The 16306-nt window shown below is 59.6% G+C and overlaps 1 protein-coding gene across 10 annotated transcripts in view; it reads right to left on the bottom strand.

The window, feature by feature from the left end:
• The window catches only part of PLEKHG5 (pleckstrin homology and RhoGEF domain containing G5), a 28568-nt gene that overhangs the window by 8770 nt on the left and 3492 nt on the right, over nt 1-16306 (bottom strand). For 3 of the 10 annotated variants that reach the window (XM_027110359.1, XM_027110353.1, XM_027110355.1), the window contains 2 exons: nt 1339-1468; nt 330-432 (listed from right to left, as the gene is read on the bottom strand). In XM_027110359.1, coding sequence (XP_026966160.1) covers nt 330-432; nt 1339-1468 — 233 coding nt within the window. The other 7 variants (XM_027110349.1, XM_027110352.1, XM_027110356.1 and 4 more) reach the window with 6 other exon arrangements.

The raw sequence follows: 16306 nt of genomic DNA, 5'->3' as shown, positions 1-16306 counted from the left end.
GTGGGATATGGGCGGGCCCCAGCTGGCTGCCCACCCCTTGCTGGCCCTAGGAGACCAGGTAACTCAGGTTCGCTCAGGCAAGCCAGGACTCACGAGGGGCTGTTCGCCCTCTGGTGGCCGACCTGGGAGTCACACCCAGCGGTACCTCGTCAGGTAGAGTCTGATCCCAGAAGCCCTGGAGGCTCACCCTCCAGGAATCCGGGCAGCAGCAGGGGCCAGGCGGGGTCTCCAGTCAGCTCTGCTGAAGCCTCTGGTCCCTGGCTCTGTGATCTGAGACCCAGCCTTGGGACCCCCCGGGTGTCTGCCGTGCCCACCAACCCCTCACCTACCCCTTGCCATCCACAGAGCTCTCTTCCTCCTCCTCTATGTCCACTGCAGGGCTGGTGCGCGGGGGGCATGACCGGGTGGACACATTCCGAGCCAGGACAGAGCCTTCGGTGTAAAGTGGGAGTGGGGTTGTGCCCGCTCCCTCCCTGGCCCCCTCCTTAGCCTCCCAACACGGCCGACTCCAGAGGGACCAGGGCCTGCTACCGACCTTCGGACCCCACCCCAAACTAGCCAGGGCCCCTCAGTTCTGTGAGGGGAGGGACTCAGTCACTGCCTATCATCATCCACCCCCAGACTCAAAAAGACACAAGGGCCCTGGGATGACACCCCAGGTGATGCCCCGCCCCCAGTACAAGTCTGCCTCAGTTTACCCATCTATTAAATAGGGATGAAGAAGCCCTGCCTCTGGGATTGTTGCAGGAAGGAACCAAAGTCCATGGCTCTTTCTTGCAGGCGTCCCCTCCCCCACCACGGTGACCACACCCAAAGTCCCAGGAGGCCCTGGCAGAAGGGATGAGTCCTTTGGTCCCTCTGCCCAGCTGGGAAAGTAGACCAGAGCCACCCCAGCACAGCCAGTTGGCAGTAGGCCGGGGCCAGGTCCCTTTTCAGCAGGAGGGGTTTCTTGTTTCCTGCTGCAAGTTCCTTCCGACCTGCCCATCCCCACCCCACCCTCTGCTCACTGGCTGCCTGGCAGGAGAATCTGCCCAGAGATCCCCTGCCCTGAGGACAAGAGGGCAGGGACAGAGGCGGGGGCAGCTGTGGGAGGTGCAGACCCATCAAGAAGGACCCGGCACCTGGTGCAGACAGACCCGCCTTCGAGCTGGGCCGGTCCCCAACTTTTTCTCTTGTTAAAAAACTTGTGGAACAAAAGGGACGGCAGTGGACTTGGGTTTCATCGTTTACAGTCAACTCGTGTCCTTCTGATGGCCCTGTCGTGACGGCCGACAGTTAGCAGGCCACTGTGCCCCCAGGCAGGGAGCTCTAGGGGCTGGGCGCCCTCCCCGTGCTCACCTTGGGGGGGCAGGTCGAAGCGGACGTGCCCATCATAATGCATGGCACCGTGGAACTTGCTGTCACAGGCCTCGCAGAGGCTGAGGGGGCCCCGGCGGTGCAGCTGCTGGCAGTCGGCGTGGTGGCATATCTGTGAGGGGAAGGATGGGGGGGTGGGGTGGACCCAGACCACTGCAGTACGCGGGGCTCCTGGCCCCTATGGGGGCGACTCTTCAGGTCCGACCGCCCACGCCCCACAGAGTGCCCGTCAAACGCTTCCCGAGCGCCTGCTAGGTGTCCATTCTGGGAGATGCAGAGAAAGCAAAGCCCTGCCCGCAAGGAACGCGATGCCGAAGGGGAGACTTCAAGTAGGTAACCACGAGGCGGGTGCTCCCAGGGCCTCTGCCGGAGCGCACGCAGAAAGGGCACCAAAAAGTGGAGCTGGGGCTGGCAGCTGGTTTGCCCAACTCAGTGTCTGAAACAGAATACCTCCCCCTCCTCCCTGCCCAGGGCCTCTGCCCTCGATTCTATGACCTGTGCGGCCCCCGAACAGCTGACCCCGCCTGGATTTCTAAGTTAGGGTGTGAAGGGGACTATGGAGGATTCAGGGAATGGTGTTGGCCTCTGGGTGCCTATGTGGTACCCAAGGCCCGTTGCTTAGTGACAGGATCCCAGACTTACCCAATCGCCCCAGGCTACTCTCATCCCCACCACCATGGATGACTGTCCTATCTTCTCCAACCCCCAGCCCTCCCTAACTCACTCCCCACCAACCCGACTGCCTACTTTTCTAGGGAAACAGAAGCCATCAGAAGGCGGTCCATGAGCTCCTACCACCACGTCCACCCCCCTGCCCCGGGCTGCAGGGGCTTTGCCCTGCTCCAATCCCAGGCCAGTTTTCCACCGAAACCCCCCTCTCCAGCCTAAGAACCAGGACTCCGCTCAGCATTCATCCCTCTCACTGGATCATTCCCACGGGCAAACCAACCTGTTTCTCTCCTTCCCTTTACAGCTAAACTTACTCCTTCCTGTTCTTTCCTCCCATTACCTTCTATTTTCTTTCTCCCTGAATTTTTGTTTCAAAATATTTCAAACCTACAGAAAGTTATAAGAATAGTACAATGACATCCATACACCCTTCTGGCTTCCCCAGTTGTTCACATTTGCCACACTGGCTCATGACCCCCTTCCCCTGGGGAGGAAATCATGACACCACCTGAGAACACAGACCTGCTCATGCAGAACCACAACACAACTGTCACACTTGGGAAACTGAGCAATGATACTTAGTCCACCTAGAGTCTACCTTGGCATTTTCCCAACTGTCTAAATAATGTCCTTTATAGATTTTTTTTCCCACATGGGATCCAATCAAGGTTCACATGTACATTTGGTTTTGTCTGTTTATCCCTTTAAGAATGAATGCCCGGGGACTTCCCCGGTGGCGCAGTGGATAAGACTCCACATTCCCAATGCAGGGGGCCCGGGCTTGATCCCTGGTCAGGGAACTAGATCCCACATGCATGCCTCACCTAGGACTTCGCATGCCACAACTAAAGAGCCTGTATGCCGCAACTAAGGAGCCTGCCCGCCACAACTAAGGAGCCCACGTGCTGCAACTAAGGAGCTGGCAAGCCGCAACTAAAGAGTCCACCTGCCACAACTAAGCCCCGGTGCAAAATAAATAAACATTAAAAAAAAAAAAAAAAAAAGAATGAATGCCCAGGACTTCCCTGGTAGTCTAGTGGTTGAGAATCCCCCTTCCAATGCAGGGGACACGGGTTCGATCCCTGGTCAGGGAACTAAGATCCCACATGCTGCGGGGCAACTAAGCCGGCATGCCACAACTGAGACCCGATGAGCCAAAAATAAATAAATAAATAAATATTAAAAAAAAAGAATGAACGCCCTAGTTTTTCCCCCCCATCTTTCATGACACTGATATATTTGAAGCAGCCAGGCCAGCTGGCAGAAAGGTCCTCCACGTGGACTTGTCTGGAGGTCTGGGGTAGTTTCAGGCTGAGCATTTGGGCCAGGACGCCAGAGGGTGGACTGTGTCCTCCTCAGCGTGCCCTGGTGTCAGGTCACCCGGGGATCTCGCTGTACTTTGTAAAGTCGCATTCTCTCTTTGTAATGAGGAAGTCATCTTGGGGTGACACTTTGAGATACCCTGCTCCCCAGCAATCGCACACTCCAGGGCTTTAGCCCTTGTTGATGGCTTTTGCCTAAATCAGTTATTACTACGATGGCTGCAATTGGAGATTTTCTAATTCTTCCATTTTCCCTCAGACCCTCTCCCGTCAAGCTTTGGCCCCCTCCCCAGCTCACTCTTCTCAGGTCCCCAGTGATGTCCACGTTTCTGAGTCCTCTCGTCTGTTCTCACAGGACCCAGCATTTGACACAGGTGGTCTCTTGGGAACCATTTCTTCCTCGGCCCCCAGGACCCGTGCTCTGCTGGTTCCCTCCCCTCTCAGTCCCCTTGCCTCCTTCCTGCTCTCGCACCATCCGTGGACCCCTTCTTATTTTATCCACATCCACCCTCCAGTGACTCAGTCACTCTCATGGGGAGGGCTCCCACAGTGAACTCTCCAGTCGGGACCAAGCATCTCAAACTTAAAACGTCTGCACAGGGACTTCCCTAGTGGCGCAGTGGTTAAGAATCCACGTGCCAATGGAGACCCGGTCCAGGAGGATCCCACGTGCCTTGGAGCAACTAAGCCCATGCGCCACAACTACCGAGCCTGCGCTCTAGAGCCCACGAGCCACAACTACTGAGCCCGCGAGCCACAACTACTAAAGCCCACGCGCCTAGAGCCTGTGCTCCGCAACAAGAGAAACCACCGCGATGAGAAGCTCGCACGCTGCAACGTGGAGTAGCCCCCGCTCGCGTAGAACTAGAGAAAGCCCGCACACAGCGACGAAAACCCAACCCAGACAAAAATAAATACATTTATAAAAAAAATAAAACGTCTGCATGAGCTCCTGAACTTTTCCACGCAGCACCGTCCATCTCAATTACTAGCAACGCCTTCCGGGGGTGGTGATGTTATGGGTTGAATTGTGTCCCTCAGAAAGACAGGTTCAGTCCTAACCCCCAGCGCCACAGAACGTGACCTTATTGGAAAGATGGGCATTGCAGATGTCATTCGTTAAGCTGAGGTCATACTGGGGTCTGCAATCATACAGCATAGAGTATGGAGTAACCGTATGACTACTGTCCTTAAAAGAAGAGGAGAAGAGACACAGAGATGGGACACCCAGGGAGGAGGCCATGTGACAATGGAGGCAGCAACGAGACTGATGCACCTACAAGCCAAGGAATACTGAGGAGCTCCTAGACGTGCCAGAAGCTGTGAGAAGCAAGGGAGGATCCTACGCTGGAGGCTTCAGCGGGAGCACGGCCGGCCCACACCTTAATTGCAGACTTCTGGCCTCAGAACTGAGAGAACAAGCTTCTGTTGCTCTAAAGCCACCCTGATCTGTTACGGCAGCCCCAGGACAAGAATACATTAGGCCAAACACCTTGGGGACACCCATGATCTTTCTGTTACTCCCCCACTCAGGCAAACACTTCTGCGGGCTCCACCCGCAGACATTAAATCCTTAGCTTCAACCCGGCCACCCTCTCCAGGCTACCTCGGGCCCCGGCCCCGGTGACAAGGCCTCAGAGCCGGTCTCCCTGCTTCTGCCCTTGACCCCAGTCTGCTCTCCGTGAGCGGCCACAGTGGACCCAGGTCAAAGAGGAGTCATACGTACCTCCTCAAAACCCCGCAGCGGCTGCCCATCTCCTGCCGAGGCTGGTGACCTCAGGGGCCTCCGGTCCTGCTCTCCCATCCTGGCTCTGTCCACCGCGCCCACCAGCCTCCCGCCTTCCGATGTGCTTCTTCGGACGTGCTCCACCGCTGAGCCTGGGCTTCTGCTAATCCCCCAGCCTGAAATGCTTTTCCTCAGACGCTGAGATAACCAACCAGCCGCCTCCCTTCCTGCAGACCTTCACTCACAAGTCCTCGTCTCACCCTTCTAAGGTTTCATTCCTCTGCGCTCCCGGTCACCTCCTCCACCCCGCCGCCCTTCTCTCCTGCAGGCTTCCCACTGGTGGACAGTCCGTGCGCTTCACTTTGTTGCCTCCACACCGCCAGCACTACAAGGACAGCAATTTTGGCCCGTCGGGCTGGCTGCCTGGTCGCCAGTCCTAGCCGCTCAATAAATACTGGTTCAATTATTAAGTAGCGTGATGGAGGATCACTGGGGATCTTGGCTGGAGAGAGTCCGATCAGAGATTTTCAAGATGACAGACAGGGTGAGGATGGGTTAGACAGCAGAGAAAGTGGCCCGAGAGAGGAGGAAAGAGGGAGCTGAAAAAGTCTGATCATTGATAACATGGTCCTCATGTGCCTGGGGCTGCACTGGGGGAATCCTCATCCCAGAAGGTGGGGGCTACGATTGTCTGTACTTTACAGATGAGGAAAGTGAGGCTCAGAGTGGTTAAGTAACTTGTCTAAGGTCACACAGCCAGTGGAGTCAGGACTTGAACCCAGGGTATGTAGCTTCAGAGCCCACATTTTCACCACATTCACACCATCTCTTGAGTAGTGGAGAAGGGAGCGAGGAGTGGGGGAGGCTGGCTTCGGGCCAGCCTGGGGGGCTAAGGAGACAAGAGGAAATCAGTTACATTGAATAGTTTTATGGTTGATGTTTTGGCTCTTGTGTCCCTTCCACTCCTCCATCACACAGAAAGGGAACACGGACACAGAAATGACAGCTGGCAGGAGGCAGACTACAGAAGCCACTTGCTCCAGGGGGGTCTGGCTTCTGGGGGGCTGAGCCCTGGGCATTATGGCCCATATTCCCAATGGCAGCCGGAGCACCAGGCGCCCCACACTTCCACACCCTTCTTGAGGGGTCTTCAAGGGTGTTCTCCGCGCTGGAGGCAAGGGTGAGGGGCACTCTAAGCAGAGCAGCTGTTTCTATCTTCACTTGATCTACTGCTAAAGTGTGAGGACTCCCCTGGCGATCCAGTGATTAAGACTCCGCGCTTCCACTGCCGGGGGCACGGGTTCAATCCCTGGTCGGGGAACTAAGATCCTGCACGCGGCGTGGTGTGGCCAAAAGACTAAACAAACCAACCAACCTAAACATTTTTTTTTTTTTTTTTTTTTTGCGGTACACGGGCCTCTCACTGTTGTGGCCTCTCCCGTTGCGGGGCACAGGCTCCGGACGCACAGGCCCAGCGGCCATGGCTCACGGGCCCAGCTGCTCCGCGGCATGTGGGATCTTCCCGGACCGGGGCACGAACCCGTGTCCCCTGCATCGGCAGGCAGACTCTCAACCACTGCGCCACCAGGGAAGCCCCCAAAACATTTTTTAAAAAGTGTGAAAACCCCTATTCTCCTCCATGGCTCTGCCCCCCACCCTCTGGCATCCCCGGGGCACTTCTGACAGAGGGCCTAGCTTTGCAGATGCTGGGACCCACGGTCGTGAGCATCACCTCCTGACAACAAATCTGGGGAAAGCACATGTCTTTTCCTCCCAGGAGTCCCACAGCCTGCCAGCTCGGCAGCCCTCTTACCCTCTGTGTCCAGCCTGGCAGCCAGGCTGGCACAGGTGCCCCCCTGACCCCTTCCAGGCCTCTCGCCATTTCCCTGACAGCTTCATTTTTCTGGTTCTAGGCTTGGCATTGGGCAGTGGGACTGCAGACCTACCAGCTGCCCAGGCCCTGGTCTCCTACCTGGACATGGCAGGAGCCATGCTAGGTTGTAAAGGTTGGGGTGGGGGCGGTCTCTGGGACCCTTCCAGCCCAAGTCCCTGGTTCTGTGCCACAATTTCGTTTTTAAACCAATCCAGTATATAGATGGCAGATTTCACAAAGATTCACTCTTTAAGGCAGATTTAGCATTCAACAAATATTTATCAAGCACCTTCTATGTACCCTGCCCTGCAAGGGCACTGGGCTGGAGAGACTCGGGAATATTCATTTCCCAGCACCGTGCTGGGCCTTGTTTAACTCCGCCACAGCTTCTCCTTCTCCTCTTGCTACTACTATTACTACCAGACACTAACGCTAATAATAACGACGGGCTGACCTCCTCTGCTCCCATCCTCCCAGCAGCCCCCAGGCTCAGGGACACCAGGGGCGATGTGAGTCAGGCCCAGGATCTGAAGCAGGTGAGTATTCAGCAGGTTTGGTTGAGGATGAAGTTCCGAGAACCCCCCTCGGGCGGGCAGAGCCCACACTGTTTGCTCCCCACCCCTTCTCTCACCTCCATCCCCTCCAGGGTTGGGGGTCTCCCCAGCACTATAGCAGGGCAGCCCCTTCCCAAAGCCAGATTCTTGGGCCTCTTCTCTCAGACCCAGGGTCTACTCCCCACCTCCTTGCTGCCCACCACGCCCACCCTCTGAGGGTAACAGCACCCCAGCCAGCCAGAGACGGACAGCAGGGTCCAGGACCAAAGGTCCCCAGGACTCAGCCAGAGAGGGGCGAGCCCACCAGATAGAACAGCCAGGTCACGCTGCATCTCCACAGGCAAAGAATGGACCACAATTTTACAAATAACGGGGGGCCGGGCCCTTTGGGGATCATGGTCTAGGCTGATCCCCACAGGGATGGGGGCACAAGAAGTCAGTCTTCCCTGTCACACCAGGGTGTTGGCCAGAGGCAGGAGTAGGAGGGGTGTGGGCAGGGCCTGGGCAGAGGAAGGAAAGGGGGAGGGGTGGCCCAGTCCAGGGCCTGGGACCCACAGGTGTGTCCGGAGTCAGCCCCAGACACAAAAGGCCAGGCGCTGGCGGTCTCCTCCGCTGCCTGGCACCCTTGGTGCCGGGGTGGGGGACACATCCCAGGCCCCCAGGCCCTCATCGCCCCCCGCACCCCCGCGGTGTGCACCCGGAGCAGGGGTCTCGGCCGCCGCCTGCCCATCCGCTTAGAGACGCGCGCGGACGAGGGCGCGCGCACCCGCCCCGGCCTCCCCGCCCGGCCCCCCGCTCCCCTACCTGGTCTTCCCCGTGGCGGCCGCGACCCCCCGCCCAGCCGGGCTCGGAGTCCCGGGAGGGCAGCCCGGGGCTCGGCCTGGAGGCCGCGCGGCGCCCGGAGACGCCGGGTCCCGTCCCCATGGCGGCCGGAGGAAGCGGCGGTCTGCGCCGCCCGCCGGACAAAGCGCGGAGCCCCGCTTCCTGCCATTGTGCGGCCGCGCCCGCCCGCTGAGCGCGCCGGGACCCCGGGGGCGGGGAACACCCACCCTCCCGCCCGCAGCCCGGCTCTGACCCCCGGCCCAAAGGTCCCGGGCTCAGAGGGTCCCTCCCGGACCTCCTCCTTCCTCCAGGGGAACTCCTTGGATGCTGGGGGCAGGGGGCCCGCCGGTGACAAACGCCCTCGCCTTGACTGCGGAATCCCGGCCCCCGCCCAGTCCCACGGGCGCCCCACTCTGCTCAGACCTCCATCCCGACCCCAACGCAAACGGCTGGGGCACAGGAGATCCCTCCCGGCCGAAAGGGCATCTCAGTCCCTTCCCCCCAGCCCTGGGGACCCCCGCCCCAGAGCCTCAGCCCGGGGGACCTCTTCCCCCTCCCCTGAGGGAACTCCCTTCATGCTGGCGGCAGAAGAGGGGGGACCAGACCAGGGACACATCCCTCTCCGGGTCCTCAGACCCCCGCTCCCTGTCCAGCTCCGAGGACATCTGTCTCTGCTCTGACCACCGACTTCCCCGCCTCAGCCACAGCCGGCGCTCAGAGGCCCTCCTGAGGGTCCTCTTAGTGCCCGCCCACAATCCAAGCGACCCCCGGCTCAGAGCCTGAGCCCGGGGGACCCCCGCTCCCACTGCCTAGGCCAGTGGTGCTGGCAGAGGAGCAGAGGGGCGCCGGTGACCACAGGTGGAGGCGGCGGGCAGAAGGCAGGCGCGCGGGGCGGAGAGGGTAGTCCTTGGGGAGCCTCCAGGAGCACAGTGAGACGGGGGTGTCGCGGAAAACCCCGCAGCCCAACTCAGCTTTCTGTGAGGCCCCTGCTGCTGCAGGCTGGTCCCTCCGGCCCAGGGGCCACGCGGGAGCTTCCGGGTGCCCTACCGCCAGGGGGCGCTCATCAGAGACTGGCGAGGACGCCGACCAGGATTGGGGTGCCGGGGTCCCCACTGTAGGTTGTCAAAGCGCTTTTACACTCATTCCCGGGAGGCGGAGGGGGGCACTGTTATCTTCATTCATCGCGTGGCGGATAAAGTGAGGGAAAAGTCCACAGGCAGGACTGACACCCAGACTTTTGACTCTGAGGTTCTGGAATGGCCTCCCTGGGGAACTCCTCAGGACCCATGGGGGAGGGGGACATGCTGTCATCAGCCCCCTCCCATCCCCTAGTCAGCTCCCCCTCAATATGGTTCTGGGTGGAAAGAGGGTGGGAGAGCAGCAATTTATTCGGGCCGGGAGCTTTCCAGGACCCCCTCTGCTCCCAAATCCTGGGCCATCCCCCTGTCCACACCACTGGCACATCTCTTGTAAACTAAAGCCTGATCATGTCACTCCTCCACAAACCCTCCTGTGGCTTCCCATCTTGCTTAAAATAAAATCCCAACTGTGGCCTGGCTCCTACCGTGCCCTCTGGCCAGTTCCACAGGGTGGTCCACCGTGCTGGATTCCTTCATCCCTACAACTCACCAAGCTCAGAGCCTGCACCTCTGCATTCTCTGTCTGGGACACAACGTGCCCCTGATCTTCCAACAGCTGGCACTGGGCCCCACCTTAACTGCTACCTCCCAAGGAGGTCTTCACCCGTCTCTCAAAATAAATAGCCCCTTACCCTGGAACTCTCAAACCCCTTACATTGAATTATTTCCTCCGAAGCAGCTATTACTACCTGAAATTATTTTATTTCTTTGTTCACTTCTTGATTATCACTTTTCCCTGCTAGACTATCCTCTCCAGTGGCCAGGAGTCTTGGCTGTCTGGCCCACACTTCATCCTCGGCACTTAGAATAGTCCTGGCCACCGTAGATGCTCTGTGCAGACTAGATGATAAATGGATGAATGAAAGCGGAGGAAGGGGCTTCGTGCCAGAGAAGGCCACTGGGGCCTGAAAGGTCTTGGCCAGGATGTCCCCTTCTGTGGCCAACAGTCAACAAAGCATTCCCCACTGCCTGTCCACAGGTTCTCTCCTTCCTCCTAGCATCCATGACCTTGGCTTGCTGGCCCCAGGCAGGTCCGTTTCCACCTCAAAGCTTGGAGGTGTTGCGCATGCCCCCTGCCCCTACTGCTGCCCTCCGTGGCCAGCCGCTGAGCAGTCCCAAGTGCCCAGGCCTGTGCCAAGTCCTGTTCACTCTTCTAAAAGACCGTAAGGAGGAAACACTGGTACTACCCCCATTCAACAGACAAAGAAACTGAGGTTCGGAAAGGTAAAGTGACTAGTACTAACAGCAGATGCCCACTGGACCACTACCCATGTGCCTCAGGCACAGAGAAGGCATGGGGACATGAAGGCCAGCCAAGTGGTGGTTTGGGCAGCAGGGCCTTGAGGTCCACCCCCTTGGGGACAGGGCAGATCCCCAAGCCCACTGGCCTAGGGTAACCAGGTTGCATCAAGTGGAGACCATCAGGGCTGGGCCAGGACAGGTCACCAGAGGTCACCTGAGTGACCAGGTTCTGGCCACCCTGAATCATGCTCCTGCCTGGGTCCTCCATCCAGGGCTGGGGCTGCTCCTTAGAAAGCCAGGGCCCTGTTGCCCCAGAGCCAAGAGTGCAGGGTCAAGGAACCTGCAGAGCAGGGGAGGAAAGGCACCCCAGGCCCCTGCACCAGGGGAGGGAGGAGGCCTCATCAGGCTCTGAGGTTCCCACCTCCTCTCTACACAAGAGAGCTGAAATGGCCCATGCGCAGGCCCAAAAGGTCCCAGCCCCTGACTCCCTGGGGAGGGGGCCCCTCCCCAGCCCAGCCGCAGCTCCAGGCTCATGAGTCAGGACTGGCTTGTTGAAACTGATACCGAGAAACCAGATGCTGGGGCTGATGAATAATGGAGTCACCAAGGCAGGAGCCCCCCTCCCACTCCCGCCCAGCACCACCTCCCCAGCCCCAGAAAAGCAGAGGCCTGTGGGCATCCCCTCCCCCACAGCGGGCTGGGGCCCCAGCCTGGTCTGCAGTGGGAGAGGGAGCTCCTTGTCTAGGAGAGGTCACAGGTCTGGACCAAGGTCTGGAGCCAGTTCTGTGCTCTGTCCACAGAAGACTGGCCTAGAACCAGGAGTTGGGGCTCCCTGGCCAGGGGGATACCCCTGCCCAGGGGCTCCCTATCTGAGCTAAGCTCCCCTGGGAGACTACCAGCCCCAGGGCCCCATCTGGTACCTTGGAAATCCAGGGGTGGAGGCCGCACGCGTGGGCACGTCAGCCGGTGGGGAGCCAGCTCTGCCAGGCTGCTCTCCCGCTCCCAGCGGCCCACCTGGCTCCTCCCTTCCCCTAGGCCTCGGCCTCACCCCTCATCCTGGGGTCCACCTGGACACAGAGCCTGCCCTAAGGCCCTGCCCTGTGCAGGGCAGATGGCAGGGGTGTAGAGCACCTCTCTGCAGGCCAGCCCTACTGCACCAGCTGCAGAAGCCAGCAAGGCCCCTTCTTCCCCAGGGAGCCGAACAGCTGGGACTGGTGGGTGCTAGGGGGAGAAGGAAAGGCTGTGGTTCATGAACTTCACCTCCTGCCCAGTCCCTGCACAGGACCCCGGCGTGGCAGCCTGTGCCCTTCTCCTGGCGCCTCTTTCTTCAGAGCCACACAAAAGGCTCCTTGGGAGGGAGTGGGGCAGAGAGCACAGGCCTGGGCTGTGGGAGACCTGCTTCTGGGGCCCATCTACCCCTCTGCCCTTCCCCACCTGTGTGAAGAGGGCACTGGCCAGTTCTCTAGAATCTTCTATCTAGGCATGGCTGCTGGGTCCCATTGTGTGCCTGGACTCTGGCAAAGGGGCAGAGAAATAGTGAGATCCTCCTAGAGCCCCCCAAACCTGGGGAAGGCAATGGAGGAATCTGTGGGGCCCTGGGCCCCCTGGGCCTCCAAGTCCTCAGTCTTTCATCAAGGTGGGCCAGGGCCTGTCCTGGCTTCGTGGGTCCTGTCCCTCTGCCCTTCCCCCTAGCGGGGGCCAGGCTTGGCCCAGGCTGCCTGAGGTGCAGACTCTCGCGCCCCCTGCCGGCCTCGAGAGGGCTTTCCGCCTGGGACCGACTCGGACGCCCAGATGGGGCAAGGTCGCCGAAACCACCCAACCAAGCCGCGCCAAAGCCCCTTCAGATGCCCTCGCCCCACCAGCAGCCCTCACACCAGGGCTGGGGCCCTGCAGACTCCTCACGACCATGTCTCCCAGCCGACCGCACCCTAGAGTCACTGTGGAGGCGGGCGCTGGAGCCCATTCCACCCTCAAGTAAGCGGAGGCAAGGCCAGTGGCGCCCATCGACACCCACCTGCTGGCCTAGGACTGTGCGGGACCCTCCACCCAGGGTTCTGTCCATTCATTCAGGGAGAGTCTTGGCGCCCGGACCCACCCCCGTCCGGACCCCAGCTTCCCCGTGAGACTCACCTAGGGACAAGGTTCTCCTCCCCAGTGGCTGGGGCTCGGGCCAAGGCTGCCAGAGTCCGACGGGGCCGCGGGGAGAGGGGGACCGGAGCCGCCCGGCGGGCTCGGTCCGCTCTGCGCCGGCTAGGGGCGCTGGGCGTAGGGGAATTACGGTAGGCCGGCGCGGGCGCTACCACCTGGGCGGGCCGGGACGTACCATCGGCGCGCCCGGCTGGGACGGGGGAGGGTCTGCGGTCCCGGGAAGGGCCCGGCGCCCCACCCGGCGGCCCAGGGGGGTGGCAGGAGGGCCGGCCGGCGCTTGGAGCTAATCTAGGGTCCGCGCTGTGGACAGAGGGGAGGAGGCGCTTGTCACTGTTTCCGAGGGGGCTGCCCTTTACAGACCTGCGAAAAGTTCAAAGTCTGTAGTCTTTAACCTGGGCTTGAAGACCCGAGCTCGCCCGCCCCCGCCTAGGGCCCGTGGCGGGACGCTGCCCCCGGGGTCCAGGCGGGGTGGGGGGAAACCCGCAGGCCCAGCCCGTCCCGGGAATCGCCCCAAGCCAGGCTCGCTTCCGCTGGATTCTGAACGGCGCCCTCCACGGCGCCTGAGAAACGGGCCCGCCTTGCTCCGTGCCTCCCTCTTTTTTCCTGGCCCACGCCTAGCAGGTCCTGAAAAAGGGGGCCATTCCGCCCTTTGGTGGTTCCCAGCATCTTGAGTTTAGAATAACTCTGCCCTCAGGACTGGAGGTGGAGATAGTGTCTGGGGACACAGGGATCCCACTGAGAAGGCAGGCCACCCAGCCCCAGGCACACCTCCCCGCTTCCCTAATTACCGAAGCTAGCAGATGGGCGTGGTTGGACTGGGACCCCCGCGGGAGCCTCCGGGTTCAGGCCTACCTGCATTTTGCCAATTCTAGACCACCTCCGTCAGGCCCCTCACCAGGCCTGGGCCTCCAGGCTGCTGGAGCCCCCTCCTAATGGGAGCTACCCTCCTTGTCAGCACTGACCTTCCTGGGGCTGGTCCACACCAGAGCAGCTCATCTCCGCCAGGTAGCATGAGGTGGGTCCTCTGTCTCTGCCTCTTGGGCACCCCAGGCCTTCACCTTCTCCCCTCCAAATTACTTAGCCAAAGCCCCCAAATTCCCCTTGCATTGCTCCTCTGGTCCTGCCCCATTCTCCAGCTGTACACTGGACTGCCCCCTGTCTACAGCTGACTAGCATCTCCACAGACCAGCCACCTCCAGAGATCCCCAGAATCTGGCCATTCTCAAGGGCACCCTGGCTGGCCTCCTACCTCTTACCCCCAAAGCATTGCCCAGGAGAATAGGTCACTCCCTCTCCCATTATTCACTACATCCTGCCCATTCTTTCTCCACAGGGACCTCAGATCCACCCCTTCCTCTGCCCTGTGGCCACTGGTCTTCATCTGACAACCCCTCCCCTAGACACACACACCACCCTCCCGACTCATCCCTGCCACCTCACAGCCCACTGTTAAGCTGGAAGAGAGCTCTGAAGTCATCAAATTGAATCTCCACTCTCTCCGCTTAAATACTTCTAGGGGTGGGGTACTCACTATCTATACATCAGGGAACAGCTTCAGCTGTTGGAAACTCTTGCCTATACTGAACAAAAGCTCACCTCCCTGCCAGGCCCCTTGGGACCCATGCAGAAAAACTCACCTCCCTTTCCTCCTGACAGTTCCTTAGAAATGATAGGCTCTGAGGACAGACAGACCTGGTTGAGTTCTGGCCTTGCCTGGGCAAGTCATCGCACCTCCCTGTTTCTCAGTGTCTTGTCTCTAAAATGGAGATGGGGTGGTCCCTACTGCACAGGGTGCGGGTGAGGACTAGATGAGGTCCTTGTGGTGAGGCACTAAAGCAGGGCCTGGCACACAGTAGGTGCTGAGTAAATGGCGGCTGCTAGAACTAATACCTTTAAGGATGATGTCCTAGCGTCCCATCTCCAGGATAAACACCCCCAAGTCTTCTGCCCCCTCAAATGTGGTCCCCTAGGCCAGTGTCAGCCCTCCTCCATGTCCCCTTGTGACCCGAGGTGCCCTGTACAGACTTTCATCAGAGTGCCCAGCTCAAGGGAGCCCAGACTCTGCCCCGTGGTTAACTTGCAGCAGGGCGGGGCCACCCACCGTGTCATCACCCGGCACCCCGGGAGAGAGGGAGCAAACACTTCCTCCGTCTCCCCGACAGGACACCTGCCCTGGGAACTGGACAGATGTGCAATAAACATTTGTCTGGCTGGGTGGGGTTGGCTGGGGTCTGGGATGGAACCCAAGGAGGTCTCAGATCTCAGGGAGGGGAAGGAGGACACGCACGAAGTCTAGGGGTTTCTCTCCCCCTGCAAGGAAGATGGACACGTGGTTGCAGATAGCATCCTCTTGAGCAGCTGCAGCAAGCCACACTGTGCTAAGCAGTTCGCACGTAAGCCCTCTTTTTCACCCTTGTTGCAACTTGAGAAAACTCAGTTTCCAGATGAGGAAACTGAGGCTCAAAGAGGTGTAGTGACTTGCCCAGGGTCATGCAGCGGGAAAGGGGTGGGCTGTGACCCTGGAGCTCCCAGGTGTGGGCTACTCTATACATCTTCATCCTGGGGAAGGGTAGGGACACACCTTCCCTCCGGTCATCCCCAAGGCAGGTAATCCAGACACCTCACCTGGACATCAGGGCGTTCCCTCTTCAGCTTTGCCTCCCTTTCCCCAGCCCCTCCTCAGCCCTGCTCACTCCTTACATCCTCAGAAAGCCTGCTGGCTCACTCAGCTTTCTTCCAGCTCAATACCCCCTCATTTCTCTGGACACCAGCAGCCTCCTCCAGGAAGCCCATCCTGGTTATCCCCATCCCTCTAGAGTGAACTCCAGGGACAGGAGGTAGGGGTGAGGTGGCTGATTTATCTCAAAAGCCCCAGCACCCAGGAGAGGCTCAAATAAAACCTCAAGGGTGGGGCTTCCCTGGTGGTGCAGTGGTTAAGAATCCGCCTGCCAATGCAGGGGACACGGGTTTGAGCCCTGGTCCGGGAAGATCCTACATGCCATGGAGCAACTAAGCCCGTGCGCCACAACTACTGAGCCTGAGTTCTAGAGCCCGCGAGCCACAACTACTGAGCCCACGTGCCACAACTACTGAAGCCCACGCACCTAGAGCCCAGGTTCCGCAACAAGAGAAGCCACTGCAATAAGAAGCCTGCGCACCGCAATGAGGAGTAGCCCCCGCTCACCTCAACTAGAGAAAGCCGGTGCTCGAGCAACAAAGACCAACGCAGCCAAAAATATAAATAAATAAATAAACAAACAAACAAACAAACAAAACCCTCAAGGGTGGGCCAGGAAGTGGAAGGGTCCAGCCCTGTTGGAAGATGGCCCTTCAGGGTAGCCTGGGGGGCCAGTTTGACAAACCCAAGTCCTCACTTCCCTCCTCCTCCCAGTGGGGCTGGGATGCAGCTCCAGGAGGGCAGAACCTTTGCTCCCTGGAGATCTCCAGGGCCTAGA

This window comes from Aethalodelphis obliquidens, unplaced genomic scaffold, assembly GCF_003676395.1.
Source record: "Aethalodelphis obliquidens isolate GAN/ISIS:26980383/991018 unplaced genomic scaffold, ASM367639v1 scaffold9, whole genome shotgun sequence".
Taxonomy (NCBI): Eukaryota; Metazoa; Chordata; class Mammalia; order Artiodactyla; family Delphinidae; genus Aethalodelphis; species Aethalodelphis obliquidens.
Note: the sequence above shows the minus strand (reverse complement) of the source record. Positions and strands in the feature narration are given on the sequence as shown.